This window comes from Equus przewalskii, chromosome 18 (assembly GCF_037783145.1).
Source record: "Equus przewalskii isolate Varuska chromosome 18, EquPr2, whole genome shotgun sequence".
In the NCBI taxonomy this organism is placed as follows: domain Eukaryota; kingdom Metazoa; phylum Chordata; class Mammalia; order Perissodactyla; family Equidae; genus Equus; species Equus przewalskii.
The window spans coordinates 12,230,507-12,257,975 of NC_091848.1; the positions used below are offsets into that span (position 1 = coordinate 12,230,507).

Genomic DNA, 27,469 nt, shown 5'->3' on the forward strand with positions numbered 1-27,469 from the left:
AAGTGAGCATTTCCTGGTATTCTGAAAATAAGAATTAATTTGAAATCCAGGTAAAGCAATTTACTTGGAATTGTTGTTCTAAAAATATTATAGAAATAATTAGATGAGTCAGGTAAAATATACAGATTGATCAGTCCAGATATAACATACTTTCACAAAAAGGAAGATGGTGTCACCTCAAAGCATGCCACACATATAACAAGTTTGGATGAATTCGTTATTATACCTCATCAACTCATCTTTGTAAAATATGTCCTTCACACATAGATACAGAGAAGTAAAATATATATTCTACCATTTCAGTAACAATTTAGGAATATTTTCTTAAGTACTAGAGTACCGCTTTCATTATCATTTATACCTTATGCTAATTTACAACCTTCAATTGCCAAGCACATCTAAAACTTTTATTGTTCACTCAGCCAGAACCAAACCATCAAGACTGTAGTATCAATCTACTGTGATGCTGCTGAAATGTATTACACCGCTTGACTTGTATGATGACTTGTATGTAGACTCATTTCTACTTCAAATCTTAAATCACTGGATTTAAATTCATCTTCCCTTTGATAAGAAAACATAAATTCTTATTGAAATTATGAGCTTGCTAACTAATCTCTTAGCAAATAACCAATATTTTAGCTCTCAGTCTAAACCAGGCACTTCAGCAGGTAACAACGCTAGCATCTACTTGAACCTCAAATGTTTATTATCTACCGAATTTTGCACGGCCAGGTTACTCACTAAACTTGCCCACTAAGGGTAAAGACACAGCCAGGAAAGTAATGAATTAAGGAACCACGAGAGAAGTAAATGAAAAAAATGTGGAAGCTTCCTTAAAAGAGACAGTAAAATTATAAAAATGAATTTAAGAATAAAAACTAACGGCTTAAGGTCTTTCTATTTTACTCAAATCAGCATTCTAAGGGAAATCACGAAGATACAGAAATGGTTACATGATACCTTTGGATACCACAACTTTGCTGGAATGATTATCTTTCTATAGCAAAGGTGTCATCCTCTTGTTTATAGAAGATAATGAAGTCACCCCCATAACCAAACACAAAGCACTGCAGGTATGAAACGCATATATTTTTGGGTAAGTGAAGGACTGAATGAGTGAATAAACAAACAATGAACAAAAACAGAATCTGCCACAGAGGAGCTATCTGTAAAGGTAATACAAACATTTTTTTCTGCATTCAGCTGTGTAGCCATCTTTTTCTCCTGGTTCTTTCTTTTCCCATCTTCTCTGTTGGTTGTATCTTTCCTGTTCCCTATATAGCAGCCGGGTTTTCGATTTCTCTATTTTAATAATTTCTCAGACTTTTAAAAACTGACATTTCAAAAGTACCCTATGCAAAGTTTTTATGGTTTTGCCCATTTACCATATAAAAGAAACTATATAGTTAAAATGAGATTACTCACCATAGAAAAGCCCCTTTTCTTTTCCCAGAGGTAGCTCTCAAAACTGGGCAGACAAAACTGACTAATCTTGCATCTAGTTGTGACTTCATCCTTCTTTTTATGAAAGAACTAATGTTCTTCTCTCTTCAGTCTTACTTACAAGAACACGGGAAAGAAAAGAAGAGAGAGAAAGATAGGGCAGGACTTACTTAGATTCAGAAAACAGGAGCAGTGAGAAGTAATGAAGACCATAAGAGCTACATTTGGGAATAGAAACAAGGAGTTCTCCGTGAGAAAAATACACAGCATGTTCTTTTCCCTCCGTATTATGAGATCTCTCTTCAAATGTCTTCTTGTAGGTAGACAGTAAATGTATTAGCAAAATAATTTTTTAAAAAGTGCTTTTGAAAACAGCATGCTCAAATGGGAATGCATTATCTTCAGAATTTTAGATTACAACTTAAGCCAATCACAAAAAATGGTAGTTATATTATGCATCAGTATAGAAATGAGAAAATAAAGTGACTTAAAAAAGAAAAAGGAAAAACAAAAACAAAGCAGAAGCAAATATACTTCCAGAAACTCATGAGAGAAAAACAAAAAAAAAATTCAAGATGCTCAAGGTATACTGAGCTAAAGCTCACTGAGTTTCTGATATTAGAATCTACTTCTGTAAAACGGCTGGCACCCCAGGGACACACACAAAACCTATCCCTACTGCGGCCACCAGTCGGCTCAACTGACTTTACGTCACCAGAAGCAGCTGTGAGGACGGGCATGGACCTCTGCACATGGACATGGGGCCCAAATGAACTTCGCAAGTGTCCAGTTACTTTTCCAGCTAAACCCAAAACAAAAACACCCCCGCACAAAGTGACCTCAGTAAGGCTGGTGAAAAGATTATCACCTGTCACTCACTACTATAGAATAAACAAGTCCCAGTATTAGTATTATAAAAACCAGTAAACAGTTGTATGTTTTTAGATGATTCCTATTTTATATGCCTACAGAGAAACCAAATCTACTGCGGATTAACAGATCAATAAACAGAATAACCTGATCTTTGCCAAAGGCGGTTCACAGTAACAAGGAAGAGTCTAAGAAGATAATTGCAGTTAACTGAAAATAAAAACAACTGTTCTTGTAGAGAGCTTTTTAATGAACAAAAATTCAGAGGAAAATAATTTTTCACCTTATTAACAGCTCTGAGATTTGGATGTACTGCATACCAGCTCTATGTCCCACCAGGACGGTTCACAAGACGACATTATACAAAGAGAAGAGAAAACCCTAGCAGTGAATATTAAGTGTCCTGATAAAAGAGGGAAGCCTATCCTCAACTAGAAAGAAACAAAATACAAGAGATTACAAAATTTAGAAGCTTGTTCATTCTATGAGAAAAGCTCGGGAGGAGACTACTCAGAAAAAACAACAACAAGAAAAACCCAGCCCTGAATGAGCTGAAAGAGGCTCAAAAGGAAGTTTACAAAGGCCAGAAGAGGACAGAAAAATGAAGATAAAGGCTTTTTCTGGTATGAGATCTACCTTAAGCTACAGGCATTCTTCAGAGAAAAACTTCGAGAAACAAGAAATAACTGATCACACATAATAAGCTTGTTATTTAGCTTGTCAAAGCAGTTTGGGAATACTCCCAATTAATCAGTAAAAGAAAAGCCGAGTTATATTAAGCAGACTCCTGAACAGTACCAAGCAGTTCTAAATTATAAAGCAGTCCCTTTTTAATGATATATAATATTCTCTACACAACTGGCAACAAAATTAAGTGTCTTGAACTCAATAGGACAAGCATCTCAAATTATAAGCAATAATAATAATTTTTTAACTCAAATGGACCAAGACTGAGACAAAAGAGTTAGCCTTTGTTCTGATAAAGCAGCCAAGAGAAGCTTCATGGCTAATGGATGCTGAGGAATATTAGCCCTAAAAACAAGCACAGGAAGTGATAGGAAAATCAGCAATATCTATTATTTATTAATTATATGGTCAACTACTTTTCTCGGGATATGAACCAATCTTCCTCCCCTAAGGAAAATAAATACTTTCCTCCAAATGAGAAATCAGGCTAACAAACAGCTCATGGCCCACCTGGAAGACAGACTACTTTCGAAGACGACAGAATCAAAGTCCAGTCCCAGGGGATCAGTATAGATCCCAGCACTAATTCTCAAGATACCTACACTGGTCTAAACACTAAAATTTATTTCATTAAATCTTAAAACCACAACCAGTGAAGACTCACCATCCTCTAATACATCAGTTTCACAGCAGATTCTAAATCCACATGGCTAGCACTTAACTCACACCTAAGTTTTCTGAGGCGTGTACTCAAAAATCTTACTATGAAAAATTTATCCTCTCTTTAAACAATTTTATCTTTCTTTAAAAGTGACCATATCTAAGTTTCTTTAAAAATAACTTATTTAGCATTTCTAAAGCAAGTTATTGAAAAAATAATTTACTAACACTTCATAGAGCTCTGTATATAAGGTCAAATGGCTGATATGTTTTTACAAAGCAGTAGTACTTCTGAATATACTTTCTTGACTCACACAGCACATTAGCCATAAGTTTGCTTCTGAGACAGTGGTCACCTTTATAGAAAGAATAATTAGCAAAAATAGCCAGATTAATTTTAATAAGTCTGTAGATAAGTTCAAAGTGGATGTATTTTTCTGGAAAGCTTGTGTCAAGAGATGGTTCCATTTACAATAAAACCAAAATGGGACAACCATTAAAAAAAAACTCCTTGCTTTCCATATTCGTAAGGTCAAATTGAATAAGATTTGCTGATTTAAAAAAATACATTGTCCTACCATATATAACTAGTGTGGGTCTCATCATGAGCAAAGGTGTAGCTGTCTTTAGCATCAGCCCCTTGGAAAAAGGGGGATACAAAAGATTATTGTTGCATTAAAGGAAAAAGATAAAGACTTAAGCTGACGGAAAGAGTGCCAAAATGAGAGAGCCAACAAACACAAATAAGGAAGTTACCCTCAAATCAGAACAGGATACCATAACTGAATTCTAGTTGTCTACTTAACAAATCAAATTTCAGAAGTGTTTTTGATGTCTACTTATTGCAAAGAATCCAAGAATGCAGCTTCCCTTAAAAGAACCAGCTTTTTTAAAAAGCAACTAAATTTTACCATATTCTAAAAGGTCTTGATTAGCTTTCAAAAATGTAAAAAAAAATTATGGTCTCTCTTATTTCATTTAAAAAAGGTTAAATTAGGAAATAAGGAGAAAATAGAATAGAAAAGTAGAAGAGCAGAAGGGAAGAAGTGTCTGACTCAATCTCTCTACTGACCTCTCGAGAGAAATCAGACTGAAGAGAAGAGAGCACCTTTAATATCTTCACCGGCTGAGGGGTCACAGCAGAAGCAGGACTAGTCAGTTTTTATTGACTTGGGGGGTATGAGAAAACACCCAGTTGTGCTGAGGGAATAAGCAAGAGGAAAGAGATCACATTTCAATAGCAAATGCCATTTAATTAACACATACACACAGTACCTCTCTAGCCCTTTTGTGCACTAGGTGTGGATGGATATAACATCATTCCTGTGTGTGAATGCACAAGAAAAATATTAAGGCCAAAGTGGTGAATTACATACCAGGCAAAGAATGGATGAAGGCCCAGACATCATCCACTGTCCATATAGATGGCTCTGTTTGTGCAACTGGTAGCAAGTCATTGTTCTCAGGCATCTTTCTAATTCTCACATCCCGAAGCTCACGTTCTCTTTCCCGCTCACTTTGCCTGCGCAGACGTGTTGTCATAGCAGATGGCACAGGATCTTCATGAGAAGCCAAGTCTTCTTCTGCAGATGGATAAGTAATTGGAAGCTGGAAAACGTAGTACAAGTAAAATACAGCATTGCACTTTCCTTGCATTTCTGAAAAGGGTATTGTACATTGAAGCAAGGTTTCTACAGACCTGCCTAAGGAGATGTTCTCTTGCTGCCCCATCAGGGCCACTTGGACGACGGCCACGATGACCAAGACTTTGATTATCAGGCTTACGATTCCAACGACTAAGTGCAAATTTTTTAGAACAGCTAACATTGTACCTAAGAAATTCAAGTAAGAAAAAACATTAAATGATCCACGAGACGTTCCATTTACTATTTAATTATGACTTCAAAGTGCAACTGTGAATGAGTCTCATACACTTAAGAACTATAATACCTCAGAAAGTAAACCGTAATATTTACTGGATTTACTTACGCTAAGAGTCAAAAAACGGTCTCTGTATCTATCATAATATAGCTCTCAATATAATATTGGCCACCTATTACAAGGTATTGATATTTTCTCCTAAAACTAGCATGACAGTGGGAAACTTTCTGCAAAATACATAGGATAACTGATTTTTTATAGCAGCAAAATAATTCAAGGTTCCAGCAGATAAAGAAGTTATGAATTAACTATTTAGATGTTCAAACTGATACTTTCCCCAAGTAATCATTTCTGAAGAGAGATTACTAAAAAGAGCTTAATATAGTAGAAAGGTGGAAATCTCAAACGGCTAGTAAAAGATTTCTCAAATGTTACTAAAATCAAAAAGTAAAAACGTAAAGTTGAGACTTCAAAGTTACACAAGGAATTCATAGCTCTCATTATCCGGGAAATTCACAAGTACATATTTCTTTAAAATTGGCTGAAAGATTATTTCTATTTTATAAAAATAAACTCTCTAATATTTTCGAAGATACACCTTTATCAGGCATGATGACAACTTAAAAGAGTCCACTGCCATTTAGTGGATTCCCAAGCCCTAGAACAGGGGCCAGCAAACTTTTTCTATAAAGGGCCAGATAGTAAATATTTCAGTCTTTGTGGGCCACAGAAGTCTCTGTCACAACACTCAACTCTGCATTTGTAACGTGAAAGCTGCCACAGACAATAATGAATGAGCATGGCTGGATCCCAATAAAACTTCATTTAGTAACACTAAAATGGGAATTTCACATAATTTTCATGTGTCACGAAATATTATTCTTCTTTGGTTTTTTTTTCAACCACCTAAAAATGTGAAAACTATCCTTAGCTCTGGGGCCACACAAAAATAGGTTATAGGAAGGACTCAGCCTGGTCAATTTGCCAACCCCTTCCTTAGAAAGAAGAGTAAAAGGAAAGAATCTAAGAAACAAAATTTCTGAGAAGCTACAGAAAGGCTAAGAAAAACATGTGCAGTTCCTTTTTTACACACATAAAACTGCCAATGTGATTTCTTATTTTCAAAACTCTTTTGCTCTAAGATGATTTTTCAGGAAAATGACAAGAATAAATCCCAATAAACTTTGCTATTGACAACTGTTCTAGACCAATATCCAGATTCCAAAATAAATTTTTCTCATTCTATGTTTTATGAAAATATCAGGAGGTAGAAGTAAGGGGTACTATGAGAATGAATAGGCTATTTTTCCCCTAGAAATACAAAAAAGAAAAAAGTGTCGTGAAGGCCACTTCATTTTACCCTAAAACAATTCAGCAAGCTCCTCTGTGCTCACTATGCTCATTTGTGGACCCAGCTCTGTAGGTTTCTGACTTCCATTCACATCAATTGACAAAACTTCTTTCCCCATTACTACAGGGAGGAGAGACTACACTTGCTGTTTAGTCCCTAAGTATGCAGACAGCCAAGACAGGCAGCTAGACAGACGTGCAAACAGCAGCAGCTCTTCCTGACTAATTGATCCTCTCTTCCAAGCTCTCCCATCTGCATTTCCCTACGTTAGGACCCCAGCCCTCTAAAGAGATTTCACCCAACGGTATAATAACGTGACAGCTTAGCAATCATCTCTGGGAGAAGACTGATGATAGCGTACAATGTCCTGAAATATTTCTAAATAGTCAAGAAGTTTAAAATATTATGAAAGGCAATGCTTTTCCCTCAGAACTTTTAATCACTTAGAATCAGAAAGCCACTCTTCTTTCCTGTGGTATATGCAAACTGGAAAACTCACAAGTTAAAACAGGAGTTACATAATTTGATCAAGACTATCAATGACATAAAAGAATATTTGTGTAAGAGATCGACAATTGAGAAGCCAAGGAACTCACTTTTGAAGAAAAATACTTTATTACTTATTCAACTTATTTTACTAAATATATTTTAGTGGCACCATACTAAATAATATGTTCAAGCAAGAAATTCCCTAAATGCACACAATTAAGACCTTACATTCTTTGAGAGAATAATCAGTTTTTGGAACAGAGAACAAATTTCAAAATAATCAACCTGTCCATATACTTCACCTTAGTAGTAAATACCTATATTTGGATTTATTATCAGAATCAGAGGTGTTTTTTGGGGGGTTTTTTTTTTAGTGAGGAAGATTGGTCCTAGGCTAACATCTGTTGCTAATCCTCCTCTTTTAGCTTGAGGAAGATTGTCACTGAGCTAACATCCATGCCAATCTTCCTCTATTTTATGTGGGATGCCGTCACAATGTGGTCTTATGAGCTGGGCTAGGTCCACACCTGGGATCCGAAACTGTGAACCCCACGGTGGCAAAGCACAGCGCTCGAACTTAACCACTATGCCACCAGGCCGGCCCCTTTTTTCTTTTTTAATGTAAACTAAACTTAAAACAAGATCAATGAAGATACTAAACATTTCTTTTGTCATTAATACTATTTACCTATAATATTGCTATTGAAAATACATATTTAAAAAAGACAGATGTTTTGCTATCTGATAATGTAACAGTATGGAGAACTTATGCTGCAGCTGTCCTACTTAGAAACTTAAATAAGATATGGCTAAAACAAATGAAAACATTTTAAAACAAAACAAAGTAAATTCAGGTATGTCAATATTGATAAAACAATCTTGTGATTAAAGAAATATTGTTTTGATACCTCCAGGACTAGCAGTCTATTCACAGGAGGGATTCTCCTGACTACGCTTACCACAGCAGAGTGCTACTTCAACATGAGATCACACTGTAAGACTCATGTCAGTGTTATGAATGTGGAATTTTCACAGAGCAATATTTAATAACTAAATAGCAAAGGAGCTCCAGATAATGCCTATTTGATATTATTCCTCTACTTTATAATATCTAGTTTTGACTACTAGTAAACTCCACAAGTTTTCTGGTTTTGTTACAGTGGTTGTTGGTTTGTGCTTTATGAAATTCAAGAGAAAAGAAATACCTTTTGGCACATGACATAGTGCAGAATCGTTTTGACCGCAGAAATTCATTAGCATATCCCATCTTCCCACAGAATTCACACTTGAGCAACTCACTGTCCATTTCTTCTAAAGTCTCTAAAAAAGAAGGAAAGAAAGGAAAAAACTTCCAAAACTTTGTGGCAAATTTTCTTTCATCCCCTACTTTGTGTGGCTGCTGCTAATTCAGACCCTCCAGCAAACGTAAAGGCGTGGTCTTTTAACTTTCCAGTCCACAGCCACTGTGGCAGGCAAAAGCCTCCAACAGCAATGCCCCCACTGGCCCCTCCTGCTCCTGCATAAAAACTGTATAGAGTTTTCTCTATATAAATAAACAAGACACTGTTAAAGGTTCATTTTGCTAAGAATCTAGCATGTCTAAAATGTGCAAATAACTTTCTTAAGCACTGTAAGAGAAATGAAGATGAGTACAACAAAGTCACTGCCTTTCAGGAGAAACACTTTCAAAAAGCAGCATGTGGGATAGGAATTCTGGTACGTTGTGCTGTGGAGATACATAGCAGAGAACACGTAACTCTAACTGGAGAGAATGAGGACGCCTTCAAAAACAACGTCAAATTTTGAGATGTCTGATTTAATAAAATAATTAACACTTAAAGATCTGCAGTGCACAATAGAATATATAAAGATGTATATATCTAATTATAAAATAGTCTCTTTTAGTTATATTGTATTAAAACAAAAATAATTTAATCTTAAAAATCACCAACAATTTTGTAATTTCTAACGTCTACCCCTCTTTGTCAGGGTGCTCTCTATTAGTCCTTCCTCCGCCTCTACATCCCTACTACATCCTTCCTCCACCTCTACATCCATGCCATACCTCAAGCCATACCACAGGACCCAAAGAAACTTCCTACCTAAATCCTCAGGTATTCAGCAGGGGTCACCTATAAGCACGCAACTTAATCTTGATGATCCACAGTTTTCCCATCTGTAAAACAGGGTTTATAATACCTTTCCCAAAAAAATCACAGTGAAGATTAAATGAGTGCCCAGCAAGGAGTAGGCATAAAAAGTGACAGTTCTATTTCCTACTTTCCACATAGGAACTAAGAGTACCAAGACCTGTAATAAATGCTAAGAAATACTTCAGGGGCTGGCCCCATGGCCAAGTGGTGAAAGTTCTGCACGCTCCACTTCGGCGGCCTGGGTTCACAGGTTTGGATCTGGGATGTGACCGACTCCACTCATCAGCCATGCTGTGGAGGCATCCCATGTACAAAGTAGAGGAAGACAGGCACAGATGTTAGCTCAGGGCTAATCTTCCTCAAGTGAAAAAAAAAGAGGAGGGGCCTGGTGGCACAACAGTTAAGTGTGCTCGTTCCGCTTTGGCGACCCGGGGTTCGCCGGTTTAGATCCTGGGTGCGTACCTATGAACTGCTTATCAAGCTATGCTGTGGCAGGCATCCCACATCTAAAATAGAGGAAGACGGGCACGTATGTTAGCTCAGGGTGCACCTTCCTCACAAAACAAAAAAAACAAGAAAAGAAATACTCCAATGAAAACTGTTAAGTTCTTAAATCTACCATATTTTGCCATTTTCTTGCATCATCATAATTCCTATGCCAAGTCATACAAAATATGGAAAAAAAAGCACTCCACTAACTAAAGCTTTTAACTGTGAGCTCCATATATGCTTTTCTATGCTATTCGTTTAACCAAGACTTGTTAAGCTGAAGAAAGGGACTCTGAAATGTAGACATGGATGATAAGTTCTCACTAAGTTCAAGCACTCACATCATCCTAGGGTAACGAGAGAGCAAATGGCAAAGTGTTAAATCAACTGAGGGCTACTAAAAAACATACTGTGAAATAATATTTGAAGATCCAAGGGACATCCAAATACACTGTCATGACTGATCAAATCATGAAGTAGCAAGTGATCATTTTCAGAACTTACCAAGACTACCTCCATAAGCAAAAGTCATCAATTTGGTAGCAATGAGGAAGAAATAGTCTCAAAACAAGTAAAATAAAAATTGCTCCTTCTAATGACCTAGAGGAGGCTTTCTCACAGCTGTGGCCCAACAACACATTCCTGGGACCTGATGTCACAACTTCCAGGAGTATTGATTTTACTTGGTCATGCTTGTAACCTGACCTGACCTTGAAAAGCCTGTACCAGAGACAGAACCTCTCACTCAAGCACCACTGCCACCAATCTGGACCCAAAGAATCCATTCTTCAAGTTGTTCCATTTCCAGTATACCAAAAGCTTTATTTCAAAAGTTTTTATTAATCAACATAACAATATGCAACACTTGAAAACAGGTTAGAATACCTTATGAAGGAGAAGGAAATGTTTTGCTGGTGAGAGAGGGGAGATCACAACCAGGTAGGGTCTAAGGGTTAACAACTAACAAAAATAGAATAGCAGTTTTACTTCCCATAAAGAAGAGACGAACATGATCAGATTTTAAAAATCTCTGTTTTAGAATGTTTGGTCAGAATTTTCACAAATTTGTTACCAAGGCTACTTTTTCACATTTGTGAATAAAAAATTACAGAGCCAAATGAATTAAAAAAGTGCTGCTTTAGCTAGTAAAGATGGGATTCTATGGCAGAGACAGCTGGTAATTCTCCAATATCTATTCTTCGCTGTTCTCCCACAGTAACAAAATTCTAGTTTTTAGCTAGGAATATGGCCACTGAGAATAAAAACTATAGTTTCTGCCCTAGGTGTGGCCAATTTCTGACCAGTAACATGTGAATGGAAATGCTTGCAAATTCCAGGTGGTGACTTTTCCCCCATCTCATTGATTAGAATGTGATCATGAAGAATAGCTATTTTGGAAATGAGAGCAACATTCTTCCTACCTTATGGTAGAACCATAAGACACTGGGAGCTTAGGTGCCCAACACCATGGAGCTCCGGACTGCTACCTTTGGGCTATGTCAGAGAAAATTAAACTTCTACCCTACTTAATCCAATATTATTCTAGATCTCTAATGCAGTGGCCAAACATATATCCTAACTAATAGAGGTTCTGAATTTTTTAAATTTTCCTGAAGACTTGAGATCACTTGAGGATGGGCAGCAAAGAGAGAGGGAATGAGACAGAAACCATGATTGGTGTGATGACTGACCAGGGAAGACAGAAGATATTTTGGTAAATCACAATCCATCAGTTGGAGATTCTGGATACAGAACCAGTCCAAACAGAAACATAGTTTAGAGCCAGACCTGACTGCCTAGTGGTTAAAGTTTGGCACACTCCACTTTGGCAGCCCAGGTTTGGTTCTCGGGTGTAGAACCACACCACTCATTTGCCAGTAGCCATGCTGTGGTGATTGCTCACAGAGAAGAACTAGAAGGACTTACAACTAGAATATACAACTAGGTACTGGGGCTTGGGAAAGGAAAAGAAAAAAGGAGGATGATTGGCAACGGATGTTAGCTCAGGGTGAAGCTTTCCCAGCAAAAACAAAAAAGAATCATAGTTTATCTTTTAAAAAGAGAATAATCTTTACATTAAGTTTTTTTATACTGAATTAAAAACCATATATACTACTAAAACCAAAGCCACTAAATAAGTGACCTCACCACTTCACCCTATAGTACTTACCATAAACACAGAGACAGAAACATTCTATAAAATTACCTTTGGAAATTAAACTATGAAGTATTTAAAATTTTGGCACATTTTTATGTAAATATATCTCCACTATGAAATAGATCAGTCATCTATTTGTATTGAATATATTTAACATTGTGTAAATTTAAAGTGTACAACATATTAATTTGATACATTTACATATTATGGTTGCTGTTTTAGCTGTATTTAGCACCACTATTACACTGCGTAATTATCCTTTCTTTTTAGCAGTTGGGATCATTTTTAGTCTCTTAGCAAGTTTGATGATTGTAGTTACAATATTATTGTCTACATTCAGTATACTGTACATTAGCTCTCTATGGCTTATTTACTACACATTGCATGGATTAATCATCTTGAAATCTTCCTTTTGCTTACTCTGGTATTTTCTTCTGTTAAACTACCCTTTGCCTTGTCTTCCATCAATCCTTCCCTTCCTCTTCCCACCATGACTACAAGTATCAATTATGTGCCAAACCTTTACATTCATCCTACAGATGACCAGCAGTTTTCAAAAACTCATGTTCATGTCATCTGCCTAAAAATCTTCAGTAACTATCCTCTTGACAAGATAACTCCTAACTCCTTAATTGAACATCCAAGGTACTCTAGAATCTGACTCTGCCAGTCTTACTTCCCACTACTTCTCTAACCCACTGCCTACTTCACTGCCCCCTGCTGAAGTTAGATAGCACTTGGCACACCCTTCATGCATTTACTCATGGTGTTCTAACCTGAAAGTTTCTTCCTGTTATCTTAAATCTATTCTTTATCATCCAAGTTCCATGTCAAATCCCATTTCTAGAGAAAATTCACCAAACTGGCAATAATGTCAACCAGTTTTAAAGTCCCAAGTTCTTACTGTTTATATAATTCATTTAAAAGTTACCATATGTTTCTCCTTTGTTATCTTTCTATTATGGAGACTTGCTAGCTCCTACCAGATCAGAAGCTCTGATGAGGTCCTAGTACAGCCTAGCATGTGCTGTATGTCTATTGTTTTATAAAACATGAGTACCAAGGGATATGCCATGAAGCTTTCTAAGCAGTTTTCCATTTTTCTTTAATGTGTGCACAAAAGAGGGCACATTATATACACTGTCCAGCAGAGAACTTTCACTTATATACTTCTTGTAGATATACGCAAGAAACAAAAATCCCTGCACATTCATCTTTACTACTCTTCATCTTAAATGAAACATTTTCTCAGATAAAATAGTATGCATAACTAAAAGCAAATATTCAGGAATGAAATTAAATTCGTAACAACAAAAGGCAAAATGTAGATATTATTTGAATCCTAATTTGAACAAAATAACTATAAAAGGACATTTATACAATTATATAATTGGGGAAATCTCAATATGAATCAGGTACTAGAAGACATCAAAGAATTATTATTGTTTTGTGCGATATAGTATTATAGTTATATAAGGCAATGTACATTTTTTAGAGATGCACAATGAACTATGTCTCAGTGAAACAAAATGAGGACTATGATTTTTTTTTAAACAGAAGTAAGAAAAGAAGGGAAAGAGAAAAAGCAACAGAGAAAGAGAAAGAGAAAGAGAAAGAGAAAGAGAGAAGCGAGGGAATGGAAGGAGGAAAACAAAACGGATGGACAAGCTAGTGTGGCAAAATAACGTTTGAAATTGTTGAGTCTGGGTGAGTGGGGATTCATTATATAATCCTATCTAATTATATGTATGTTTGAAATTTTTCATAGTTAACATTCTTTTAAATAAAAAACATCAAATTGAACTTAATGTAAGTTAACAGTAAAAACCTAATTTTATACTATCATACTCTTTGCTGTTCAAATAAAAAGTAAAACAGTGATGAATACATTGCAACAGTTTATAAATTACCAACAAAGACAGAGATGCCTTCCTTTTAAGAATTAAGAAAACTGTGGGCTAAGACAATATCTATTTTGCTTACTATCATGCTATTTTGCTTAATTTAGCAAAGTACAGGCACACAGGACATGCTTAATAAGTATTTGCAAAATGAAATCAATTTTAGATGAAATATACTAATATATTGAGGATAATTACTCAGAGACAAATGTTAATTAATTCACTACTATAGAGCCCTGACTATACTAAATGCTATTCGATTAAACTGAACCGTATCAATTGCAGGGCCATGATGAGAATCAATAAATGATAAAATATTTCATTTTTGCATTGGTGTTTGTTTTCCCGCAGTCATTTTGTATATCACTTTGACTTTTATGGAACATTCACTATTAGAACAAAGTGTATAAAAAAGGATTCCTTGACATTAAGGAGATTTACCATTATTTTTCTCTTTGAACAAATTTAATCACCTCTTGATGAAAAAGTACATCCTTAATACAATTGTAATATCCACCTGATAGCACACATCAGAATATGGAAGTCTAAAACCAAATAACTCATAGGCTCTAAACTTTAAAGCAAACTCAGTAAAACAGTCATTTACTTAAAGTCTGCTTAGAAAAACAAAGCCAGAGAATTGGTTTTTTGATGCTAAAATTCTGTATTACTTTCGTATATAATGGAACTTTTCCCACCCACACTCTTCAAAAGTCAAACTGACATAATACAAATTAACAACAGTCTTGCTATTTTAATTATTTGGCCATTAAGAGTCTGGTTAGCTTTCCCATTTTAGTGAAATAAAGTATTACGTGAGAATAAAAGTGAATACTTCAAGTGAAAAATCTGTGCAGAATAAAAATCCATGTTATGTTTCAAGTAGTAAAAGTCAAAGTTAACTCAAATGGTATCAAGTAACATCTACGAACCTTCAGCAATCATGTCTTCCATCTCCGTGTCAGACGAATTATCTGCATGTTTTGTATTATTCTGTAGCTCTGGCTGAACACACACAGAATTTATCACCTGAGTATCCAGGAGAGGCCTTTTTTTCACAGGCTGTTCTATTAGCAAAGATGAACGACTCACCTTAAAAGAGAGAGAATAAAATGAAGTAATCTTTGAAAAGACTTTCAGAAATAACTTGGTTAAAAAACCTTTTGAAATGAATGCTATCTGTGATAATCTACTTGTTCAACTGATCAGATCCATTCATTAAATGCTTTATTCCCTAAGAAAAGGTTAGACAACCTGGACAATAACTTTCTATGCCAGGGAATCAGCAGTACAGATACTTCAAAGTCTCCGTCAAACAGAACCTAGTGTCCCAGTTTAGGCAAGCAGTTAAAAAAAAAGTCTTAAGAAATCAGTAATAAATTTTGATTAGCCAGCATCCTTAATTTATTTTTTTTCTGCCACAACTTGTAAGATTTTTCCTGTACAAAGGTTTTTATTTGTAGGGTTACTTCCTCAGGATAGATCATTATTGTATGTACTTTAAAGACAAGGGAACTAATGTTCAAAGTGTTTAGGTGATTTCTTCACAAAAGCAGAATCAGGACTAGAACTCAAGCCTCCTAACTCTAGTTCACAACTTAAACCATTATAATCACAAAAAGAAGTGGAAAAATCCTCAAACATTAACATTAATATCAACAACAACAAAAAATTAGGGGCTGGCCCACTGGCACAGTGGTTAAATTCATACACTCTGCTTTAGCAGCCCAGGGTTTGGATCCCAGGCACAGACCTATGCACCACTCATCAAGCCACGCTGAGGTGGCATCCCCCGTACAAAGCAGAGGAAGACCGGCACAGGTGTTAGCTCAGGGACAATCTTCCTCAGCAAAAAGAGGAAGATTGGCAATGGATGTTAGCTCAGGGACAATCTTCCCTACCAAAATAATGATGATAATAATAATAATGCTACGTGAATAATTTAAAAAATACAAATTTACTTGCTACTTACAGGAAATGGCTCCAATCCCTCCTGAATCACAAAGCCTTCAATAACATGGGTCAAAATCTGTGGTTTAACGATAGCCTGTGGAGGTTTGTTTTCTATACTGGGAATGCTACTGGGCATAGACGTACTATTGCTCCTTGTGGTAGCAGCTGGAAGTAAGAGTGGAGGCGGAGGAACAGAAACATGTGAAGGGTCTGATGGAGATTTAATGACTGAAGCACTGACTGATGCCACAGCAGGTAATTCCACTTGCTCTGAAAAGAAAAAAGTCATTTTTTTGATCTTTAGCATTCTGCCCAGGCAAATATGAAATAAAATTCAAGAATAAACATTAATAACAATAACAGTTAATATCTGGCATTTTAAAAAACCATTCTAAGAACTTTATATTTATTGTCTGATTTAATCTGCACAATAACCTTATGAGATAGAAACCACTCTACCCCTACTTTACAGAAGAAGGGAATAGCTTGCTCAAGGTTATCATTCCAACCTTGGTTAAAAAGAACTGTCCCATAAAACATGAAAATGTTTTAGAACGTCAATTTAAGAATAATTACTAAAATAACTGCTTTTTAAAAAAATTTTAAGCTACACAGATGTTAAATTCCTTATGTTCCTTTTATCTATTCTAAACAGTATGGGAGAAACAAGTACTTTGAAAGTATGCTTAAATAACAAGGATCCTGAAATCCACAGACTAAGCAAAGATTCTGATGAATTACACAGGGCATCACCTTTACTTCAAGCAGTAAGGCTAATCCAACTCCATGCACACATGTTCTTTGGTGTTTTCTTTACAACTCTCCAGTGGCACTGTATATGTCAATTTGGGGGAACAACTGTAGTACCAGGCAAAGGAAAAATGTTGGGCTGGATCTCTGTGATCCCTTCCCTTCAAACTCTGAAGACCACAATAAGTAGACCAAACAGCCTGTGATGGAGGCTTTACTCACCCATTTGATAGCACCGAAAAACCTTTACTGCATGTACTAAAGTGGAAAGATGGAACCAGTTGATAGCTAGGAATATCACTGACTACAGATATTTGAGAAAAATAACAAAAAAAGAGCATGTGTATAAAGATACTACTACTACTTACTGAACACTTATATGCCAGCTGCTGTGTAAATGCCTTACATGTTGTAACTCTTTTTTTTCTCTTTTTGCTGAGGAAGGTTGTCCCTGAGCTAACATCTGTACCCACCTTCCTCTATTTTGTATGCAGGATGCTGCCACAGCATGGCTTGATGAGCAACGTGTAGGTCCACACCTGGGATCCAAACCTGTGAACCCTGGGCCGCTGAAGCAGAGCGTGCAAAGTTAACTACTATGCCCCATAACACATTTAATCCTCAAAACTAGCCTATGAGTAGGTACTGTTTTTATAGACATGGAAACCAAGACACAGAAAGATAAAGTAACCTGTCTAAGGGCACAGTTAATAAGTAGTGGAGCTGGGATACTAACCCAGGCAGCCGGGTTCTGGAGACAACGCTCTTAATTGCTATGGTAACTCCTCTCCACCAGCAGTATGGAAGGACTGACACCATTATCAAAGACACTCAAAATATAGCCCAATTCGGTAGAGAAGAAAGAATAGGAATCCCTAAAGTGTAAAAATTCCAGCTAACAAAACAGTGCAGTGATCATCTGTGTAGTCTCAGAAATGGAAAAGCTAACAGTTCACACTTCGCAACTCCGATGTGATTAATATGTAGCTTATCACAGCACTATTATAACCACAAATTAATCTAGCTCTACCAAATAATCCAGCAAGATAAACTGTACTGGAAAACCTGTTTAAAGTCACACAATCCCTTATGAAAAACTAAAAAGGAAAGTCAGTAGAAAATGCTGGTTTGCTGATTTCTGAGAACAAATACACAATTGTACACATGTATTACCAAACTAAGGAACTCAACAAATATCTTATCTATACCCAATCCTCCCATAAACCCCTAGGGGAAAAGAGATAAAACATATAAAATTCTGAAGAGGGACTGAAAGGTATTTTTTCTCTTGGAAGGAAAATATAAATCTATGGGGAACTAGAAAATAAGATAAGGGCCGGCTCCGTGGCCGAGTGGTTAAGTTCGTGCACTCCGCTGTGGCGGCCCAGGGTTTGGATCCTGGCCGCGGACATGGCACCACTCGTCAGGCAACGTTGAGGCGGCGTCCCACATCCCAGAACTAGAAGGACCTGCAACTAAGATATACAACTGTGTACAGGAGGGGTTTGGGGAGATAAAGCAGGGAAAAAAAAAAGACTAGCAACAGTTGTTAGCCAAGGTGCCAATCTTTAAAAAAAATAAATAAAATTCTAATGTCCCTTACAGATTCATAGATACTCTGTTACTTTAGAAATATAAAGCTGAATTCAGTATAATTTGGTTTATTCAGAAAATACTGCTTGGTATATGTTCTAATTAATTTTTAGATCATATGTACAAATGTGCCAATTTTACACAGTCCTAAGTTGTGTTAAAAATAGAGCTTTAAGTTACTTTTAGAAGAAGCTAATACCTATTACTTGCCAGATTATAATTAGCTGCTAAAATAGAAAACACAAGAAACAGTAATGTATTACAGTAGAACAAAAACACAGTTATTACACTCTCTGGATTTAAGACAACTGTGGAAGAGAACCCAATTAACTGATAGGACTCTGCCACAGGTCACTCTGCCTCTTTAGTCTCATTTGCTGAGCATGATCTACGGGCTGCTTCTATCTCTTTTTTAATGGGTGCTTCTTGCTTTACAGAATTTTTATAGGTATATGAAAACTGAATCCTGGATGGAAATAAGTCCCTCTATTTTTGTAGGTTAGTTTATTTCACAATTTGATGACAGTTATTCTAAATATCAACCTGTGCTTGCTCCTCCTTCTCACATATTACACAAGAGTATTAAGTATTTACTTCATAGTAAATTAAAGAAGATTCGAAAGTCTACATTCTACTTAGACAATTTAGCCAGAGACGTTCTTGACAGGATCTCAGACTATACTCCTGAGGAAAAAATGTGAAGATATTCTTGTGTCCCAATAGTTCAGAATTATTTACATTTTCTTTGAGTACCATTAGTAATGCTTATTAGGTAAGTAAATCACAGTCACAGTGTGAGGTTACTATCCAATTAAACTTCTATTTTTGCCTTTCTAAATCAAAACTCCAGGAAATCTGCAGTATATGGAAGGTTCCATTTTCAGTGGACAGAAACAACAAAGATGATTAAATTTTTTAGATTTCCTTAAATCCATCTTTTAAGGTATTATTTGGAATAAACAAAGGCAACAACATTAAACTTGTCAAATATTTTATATAAGTTTATTGACTAAAGGTTTCCTATTTTTCAGGAGGGGAAAAAAGTTGCAAGAAAATTGATTTTCCCCCTTCTATGCTTTCCAGAGAAGCACACTGGTAGTGAGAGAAGGAAAGCCAGAGAGAAGGGAAGGGTTAGAGATGTGGCATGCAGAAGAAAAGAAAAGAAAAGCGAAGCAAGGGCTGCCTTGGCAGCAAACAAATCAGTTTCCCATTACAATTTGTTTCCATGCCTGTTATAGTGGTTCTTCTGTGCTGAAAATGATTATGAGGACAATGAGATACTGAATAGAACAGAAGACTCACAACGAGGCCTGAACCAAGATCAGTATCATCTGGATCAGGGGTCAGTAAACTTTCTATAGGGGACTATATGGTCTCCACAACTACTCATCTTTGCCAAAGCAGTGCAAAAGTAGCCACAGAAAATATCTGAACAAACGAATGTGGCTGTGTCGAACAGAACTTTATTTATGGACAAGGAAATTTGAATTTCACACAATTTTTACATGACATGAAACACTACTCTTCTTTTGAATTTTTTTTCAATCACTTAAAAATTTTAAAACCATCCTTAGCTCATGAGCCATACAAAAACAGGAAACAGGAAAGATCTGAAGCATGAGCTATAATTTTCCAACCCCGATCTAAATAAAATATTCATAAATTTAAAAAAACTCTAACTCGGAATCTACCTTTTTCAGGACCTAGACACTGGGCTACAGGTCATACTAATGTTTTAGTAGAACAGCTAGGATTCACAGTCACTTGGATGTTGTAAGGAGGAACATACAGAAGATTTATCTGAAGTCATAAATAGCACTGAAGTAGTGAGTACGAATTTGAATGTTTAAACTCAATTTTTTAATCCATGTCTCTAGTAAGAATTAGTGAGGCTTAATTTAAGTACTGTCTGGAAAAGAACACCTTTAAAAGCCTTTACTCAGTCTGGATCACAAGCAATTACGAGGAATCTCAAATATGACTTAGAATGCACTGTGATTTTTGGAAAGTATAACTGAAATCTTTTTTTTTTTTTATTGAGGTATTGATAGGTTACAAACTTGTGAAATTTCAATTGTACATTAATGTTTGTAACTGAAATCTTTAGATAGAGATTTTGACTTATTCTAATTTTTAAGCTAGAAATAGCTTGACACATGAATTTGAATGGGCATTTGAAATACATCTGTACAAACCACTAAAAGTTAGAAAGCTAAAATATGTTTTTCATTTGGCTGTTTCCTTATCAATTGTTCTAATTGTTCCGTGTCAAAAAACACCCTTGAATTCTCATCTATGTTGTGCTGCAATTAATCACATAACAAATTAGTTTAATACCATCTCTAGCGGGAAAAAAATAAACTTTTCCCATTACTAAAATTTATCTAACAGAAAATTCCCACAAATTTAGGTACTTGCTAACCTAACAAAGGATGTTCAGAAGTCAAATCTTCTCCTCTCCCCACAGTTATAGCAGCTGGAGACAATGTGGGTGGTGGGGGAGTTCTGTCCATCCGGACACATTCATCTGACTCTTCCGGCATTTCTTCCTCACACACATCTTCTACTTGATAAACCTGCAATGACAAACCACACTGCCTTAAAACGTTTCTGAAAATACATTTAACAAGGTGTTCCTAACTTAATTTAAAAAAAATAAATTCTAAGTGTTTTAAACTTAAAAACAGGGCAAAATGACTATACAAGTTGAAAGGAAAACTTTCAAATCACTCAAATGAAGTTTTTGATAATACGTGACGATATTTCACTAAAAGCAAGTTGTAGATTACTATCTAGGCTACAAATCACTAAAGTTTTCAAAAAGGTATCTGTCAAGTCAGAACATATTTTCAGTTTTGAGAACTAAAGAACGTGTTTTGATTTTATAAACCTGAATAACTATTTTGGGAATTTTCTATTGTTTCTGTTAACTTCTGTCAAAAATCAAAATAGATACTAATACTTTTCACAAGCACAACAAGTACATCTCCAAAATGACACATAACATATCAGGAAATGTACTGCCTAAAGGACTACATCCCAGGGTCTTCCTTATTATATTTATGTGAACTAAAGATTAAATTATGAAAAGTAATGCCCAAGTAACTACAAAAAACGTATGCAATTACATCTTTTAACTTCTGATCTGCTCAAGAATCTAATGCATTTTTATAAGCTAATATCAGGTAAACAGAAAATACCTGTCCTTGAAATAACTGATACATACACACACACACACACACACCATCCTATGCCATCTGACACATTATTTTTAGTTGTTTAATACTGTTCCATACTTATAGAGGAAAGTTTTTAAGTCTTTGACTTAACTACCTTGGTATCCAAAGCAAAGACTAAAGAAGAAAACATGGACTCAAAAGCACTCTGACAAGGAACTATATAACTAAAAATAACTAACATTATTAATTTTTTATTAAACTTCAAGCTGAATTTTCAAAGTCCACTTCTAAAGATTGACACAGGTATTTTAATTTGTCATCACTATTTATTTAACCACTATTGTTGGAAGATGATAGATTACTAAAAACAAAGCCACAAAGCAGTTCACCTCCCTTCTTTTATGTACAAAGCTTGCTACTTAAATTTATAAAGGTTGTGAGTTTTTAAGATTACTTACCCAAATTGATTAATATTTCTAATAAATGTTAAAACAAAAAACTTTTCAGCAACGTTAACAAAAAATTTTAAGTGATATCTAATACTGTATACATTTTTAATCAAACTATTGAAAAAGTTTGATGATTTGAAGTATGTGAAAGTAAATATAAAAATGATCAAGAACTCTGAACCCAGCAAAACCAGGTATTATATAAAGGACTATGAAGTTTCATCTACAAAGATATCTCTAACAACCCCAACAGTGTGGGAAAAAAACCCACTAACTTTCTAAAAGCCTCTACTAAGAATAAAATATCTTTTCTTTTGCCTGTTTAAAACTTTAAAAATCTTAACGGTACAGATAATTTTGTATCAAATATAATATCCAGAATTGTGATCTGAATCAGCTACTAAGTAGGCAACATTTTTAAAAGTTATTTGCTCACAGCCCTGCATCTGGAAGCCTGTTTCACCAGCAGAGATTCCTTGCCTCGTGTCTGGATCCTCAGAAGTGGAGGCAGTCGTTCCTTACTGTACAGTGCAACAATGATAGCTGCTAGTATCTGTTCATGATAATTTTTTTTTAAATGATGATAATGTCCAATACAGGGAAAGTCATCCAAAAAAATGTCCTGAGGGTTAAAGGAAAAAAAAAAAAAACCTTCTAGTGAGGGGCATCTGCTGTCGTAGTGATTACCTTAACTTGGCAGAGTGGTGGGGATACTGATTCAGAGGTAATTAGACAAGTAGAGTTTCAGCAACCAGTTCAATTGTATCTATGTAGCATTCCTTTGTTAGGTATTACTTTTCTCCCAAAGATCATTATCTTTTATTAAAATGCTGAACTCTCTTTTTAATATTAATGCTGTTACAAGTTTTTCAAATACCTACGACAGTAGCTTTTAAGGAATCAAAGTTAGTTCATGCACATAATTCTGATTTTTAAAAAATAATGAAACAGTTTTAAAGGATAAAAAGAGGCACAACACAAATAGCATATTCTGAAATAATCCATCAAAGAATACCGTAAAATACTTTTCATTATTTATAGTCAAACCTAACTACATACTTTCTTCCAGATCTCCCATGTAAAGGCAAAATAAGTTAATGAGTAAAAGAAGGAGGCAAAAACATCTGTCACAGACATCTGGCACCATCAGCATAAAAAAATCTAAGTGCAACAACTAAAACATTGAATAAAGCAAAGAAGTGGAGGTTTTGCTCACAAGATCAGGGAACGGCACATCACAATTCTGTTTAGTTCATAACTACAACTATTCTAAAACAGGCAATGACTGCCAAACTTACCTCAAAAATACATCAGTCACATCCGTCTCCCTTTCCTAAATAAACTGTGGAACATTTATTAGTTCTAAATTATCTACCCTCACATCTTACTTAGCATAACCAAACAGCAATGAAAAATCTTAGTTTTAGAAATATATCTTTTTTAAGTGTATCTTTTAAAAAGCATGATTTTATAATATATTTTAAATATATATCTTTTAAAAAAATACCGATTTTACTTTGATAATTTATACTAATCTTTCAAAATTTCACATCCCTTAAGAAGTAATCTCTCTACCTTTAAATATTTGAGGTAAGGAGGAATATGTAAAGAAATGTGTAATTCATGAGGAAACGATTAAAAAAACAGATTTGATCATAGGTAATAAAAGAAGAGTATAGCAATTTAGTAAATAGGCTATGGTACTCAAAGGTAAAAGAAAAATAACATAGAAACATCTACAGCAAGCATGACCATATGAGTGATAGAAATGAAAGTTATCACTTTCATAGAAAAAAATCCAAAAATGAGATGACACGAATTTTTTTTAAAAATTTTTTTAAGAGAAGTCAGGAACTAACAAAATAAAATCTTAAATATTTTTAGCTTTAATTTAATGAAAGTGTCACTATGCTTTTGATATTTCTATCCCAAATATGTCCCTCCAAGATTTCCCCTAACAAAGACAATTAGAAAAATATACGGCATAGAGAGAAATTTTATTTTTTACTTGTTAAAAACCAAGTCTACTGAACTAAAAAGTGAGAATATTAAATTTAAATTAAATTTGATCTCTTTGAAGGTACTGAACACTCTGAAGCCTGTGTTTTTATGCTACGATATCCACTGCAAACTCTTCCAGCAATCCTTTAAAAGAAAATGGAAAGACATGATAATTGAATGAAAAACTTATTTCTAACGCCCATTGTTGTTTCTGTCAAGTTGTTTTTAATAAAAGTGAATAGGAAACGAAATTCAATCTCTTTGTGCCTATTAAGATCAGTCAAAATGACAAGAATAAAAGAATCTATAGATTTGCACACTGAGAACCAAAATGTTTCCTATTATGGAAAGACTCTGAAACTCCTTTCCTTTCTGAACTCATGGTTGTTAGCCTTTAAATGATAAAATCTCTTCAGTGAGGTTTGATCTTTGAGAAGATTGTTTTCCTCAGTTAAAAACTGAATTTGATCATTCTGCCTAAACATTTAGAGACTTTATTTCCATTTTTATTGTAAATTATTTTATAAATTTAAAAAGTCCTTTAAAGAATGTTTAAAGAAAAACATTTTTCAAGGTAATTTTCCTTTGTAGGCAACATGCACCATTTTTAGAGGTTTATTCTGATAAATTTCACCACCAATCTCAATTACTCAAAATTTTTACTCCTCCCAATGAATTTTTTTATCCTCAGTACTCAATTCATCCACTGAGATTTTTCAAGCTTTTTAATGAGAAATATGCTAAGGATATATTTCCCCTTAGTAGAAATCTAAAACTCAGAAGTTTAATAATTCTAAAAGATGGTCTACAGTTAACTTTTTTTGCTAAGTTGGATTCTTTCCTAGAATAAATGTTTTTTAAGAAAATTTTAATTACAAAATATATTACCAAAAAACTACATCATACAAGCATACTTCCACCTTGAAACAAAAGCCCCTAAAGGCCCAGGACTTCAGAATGCATACAACCAAAAAGGTTAGCTAGATAAATCATACGTTTAAGAACATACAAGCCAACAGAAGGGATCTATGAAGGATAATCACCTTAAGAGAAAAAACTTTGTGCAGATGACACTGGTTCAAATGCATTCCCTTGGGGAAAAAAAATCAACTCTGTAAAGATAGCAGATGGATTTGTTTAAATAGTAATAAAATTAACGAGGGACTTTAATAACCATCACAAATTATCAAGCATGCAACCATACTACAACAAACGGCATTTTTTTTTTTTGCCCATAGAGCAAGTTTCTCAGACACTGACAGATGGAAATTTCAAGCTTTTTAAATTCACAGGCATTTAGATCTAACGATATAACATAATGTGGGAGAAAATAGTTTTTACTTTCAGTTCAGCAAGAAAGTCAAAGAGCTTCCAAGGGCTTACCACTGGTGGATCAACAGGTGCTGGTGGTTGCACTTGTAGGTTTACCGCAACAGTCTGTGGAGGAGGAAGAGTCTGAAATGGCAACTGGACCAAAGCTTCTGCAGCTGGAAGCTCCTCTTCTGACACCAAAGCATTCTGCACCAAAACCTGGCCCTGGGATAGAATTTCAGGCTGCACTTGTAAAGACTGCATAGACTGCAAGGGCAGTGGTGGAATCTGAGCTGGAGGAGATGTCGACATCTGCGGAGGGGTTGCAATTGGGATTGGAGAGGACTGCAGGGTTGAATATTGCTGGTGTGATGCTGGAGACACAATCTGCTGGCCTGGGGACACCAAAGTGGACTGCTGAACTGGGCCAATGTGTACAACAGGGGAAGCTGGAAGCGGAAGATGGGACGGAAGATTCAGCTGTGCTGTAGGTTGCACCTGATTAGCAGTGGACTGCTGCAAGTTTGGCCCTGACTGGAGAGCTGATGACACAAGAGGGTGTGGCTGAATAAGTGCTTGTGGATGAATAATTATAGTAGGAGACTGACTTGGTGAATGAGGCGGTGGAGGAGACACCACTACAGACTGCTGTGCTGACTGTGACTGGTTGGGAGACATTGTTAAAGGAGGGGGATGACTCTGAATCGGTGAGCAATGCTGTGACTGGGCATTAGTGGGAGCTGGAGGAAGGCCATGGTTTTGGAGTGGTATACAGTGCTGGGACGGGGGTGGGTCTTGAGTTGGATTTTGAAGTGTGATTGGCTGAATTTGCTGTTGCTGCTGTTGCAATATCAGCTGATGATGGGAAACCTTGGGAGGTGGTGAATGAAGAGGAATCTGCTGATGTTTTATTAGAGGATGAGGCTGAATTGGAGGATATGAAGCTGTGAGAGAAAAAAATGACAATTAGTATTTATTTCAAAAATAGCATAGAAATTTTTAAATCTAGCGGAGGAAAGTTTTCATATCAGAAGGTCATAATCATTAGAAATCTACTACCAGTCTTCCAGACAAGAGTGCCTTGAAAATGTAATGACAAACCTTTTCCTTAGAAAACTATGAAGATTTCATAAAATAGGCTGTACTAAGTTCCAAAAGAAAAGTGCCTAAAACAACTGATTCATCAATCTGAATCTACACCTTTCTTGTTAAACTTTATAGGTCACCAAAATATCTGCATTAACTTTTAACAAAGCTTATCCACTTGAATTCCTTCTTTGGGGAGAAGAGGGGAAGTATCATTGAACAACTATAATATATATAAAGATAACTTCAAAATAATAAAAATACAGTATTAAAACTCATAAAATAAAGGTCTCATCCTTTCTAATCTATGTCTAAACATTCTTCCAACTAACAGTCAATGTAATTACTTATAAAGCTTCCCAAATAAACTTCCAAATTTGAGCCGAGATGAAGAGTTGGTATTATTTGACTCAGGAAGAGAAAATGTTTGCATAAAAAGTTAATTCACTTAAGCAAAACACATGTGTGAATTCTATAGCTTGGTTAAATAATCACCGTAACTGAGAAATGAAATTTCAGGGTCCATTCCAAATCGTGGAGAGCACTAGTGTTACTTGCAATCAGAAGTCCATGGTGTCTAAACAAAGGACCTTGTTTTCTTTCTTTCCTCTCCACAAAAAAAAACCCCTACAGTAATCTATAATTGATAGGATTCAGTTTTCTCCACAGAGAAGCCACTCATGACAGGGATAATAAATATAAGAATTAGCAAAATCAAGTAGTAAGGAGTTTCCCATTCACGATGCCTCTTGTGTACATTGGTGCACAGGTTTGCAGAGGGAGATGCTGGTGAAATCCCCTCTATCTAAATGAGTATGGAAACTGGGCTCACAAGAAGATAAACTGAAAAGACTGCTTAATATTAATACCATGAAAAAATTATACACATTTAAAATAGATTTAAAGATAGGGCAAAGTTTTTCTTAATCTCATGTTATGATAAAAGATTGTAACACCTTGCATCTATTTTTATATTCAACCACACTTGTGACAAAAGCCTTATAAAAACTTCTAACAACTTTTTAAAAACATTTTTGCATTTGGTTGCTTATTATTTAAAAT

General features: G+C 35.3%; 1 protein-coding gene across 29 annotated transcripts in view; it reads right to left on the reverse strand.

The window, feature by feature from the left end:
- The window catches only part of PHC3 (polyhomeotic homolog 3), a 75,861-nt gene that overhangs the window by 9,083 nt on the left and 39,309 nt on the right, over positions 1 to 27,469 (reverse strand). For 6 of the 29 annotated variants that reach the window (XM_070583082.1, XM_070583073.1, XM_070583074.1 and 3 more), the window contains 9 exons: positions 25,394 to 26,265; positions 25,054 to 25,101; positions 22,446 to 22,631; positions 20,804 to 20,957; positions 16,058 to 16,308; positions 15,018 to 15,177; positions 8,590 to 8,704; positions 5,363 to 5,495; positions 5,040 to 5,271 (listed from right to left, as the gene is read on the reverse strand). In XM_070583082.1, the coding sequence (XP_070439183.1) occupies positions 5,040 to 5,271; positions 5,363 to 5,495; positions 8,590 to 8,704; positions 15,018 to 15,177; positions 16,058 to 16,308; positions 20,804 to 20,957; positions 22,446 to 22,631; positions 25,054 to 25,101; positions 25,394 to 26,265 (2,151 nt within the window). Of the gene's footprint in view, positions 1 to 1,428; positions 4,864 to 5,039; positions 5,272 to 5,362; positions 5,496 to 8,589; positions 8,705 to 15,017; positions 15,178 to 16,057; positions 16,309 to 20,803; positions 20,958 to 22,445; positions 22,632 to 25,053; positions 25,102 to 25,393; positions 26,266 to 27,469 lie in introns of all 29 variants that reach the window. The other 23 variants (XM_070583088.1, XM_070583081.1, XM_070583083.1 and 20 more) reach the window with 9 other exon arrangements.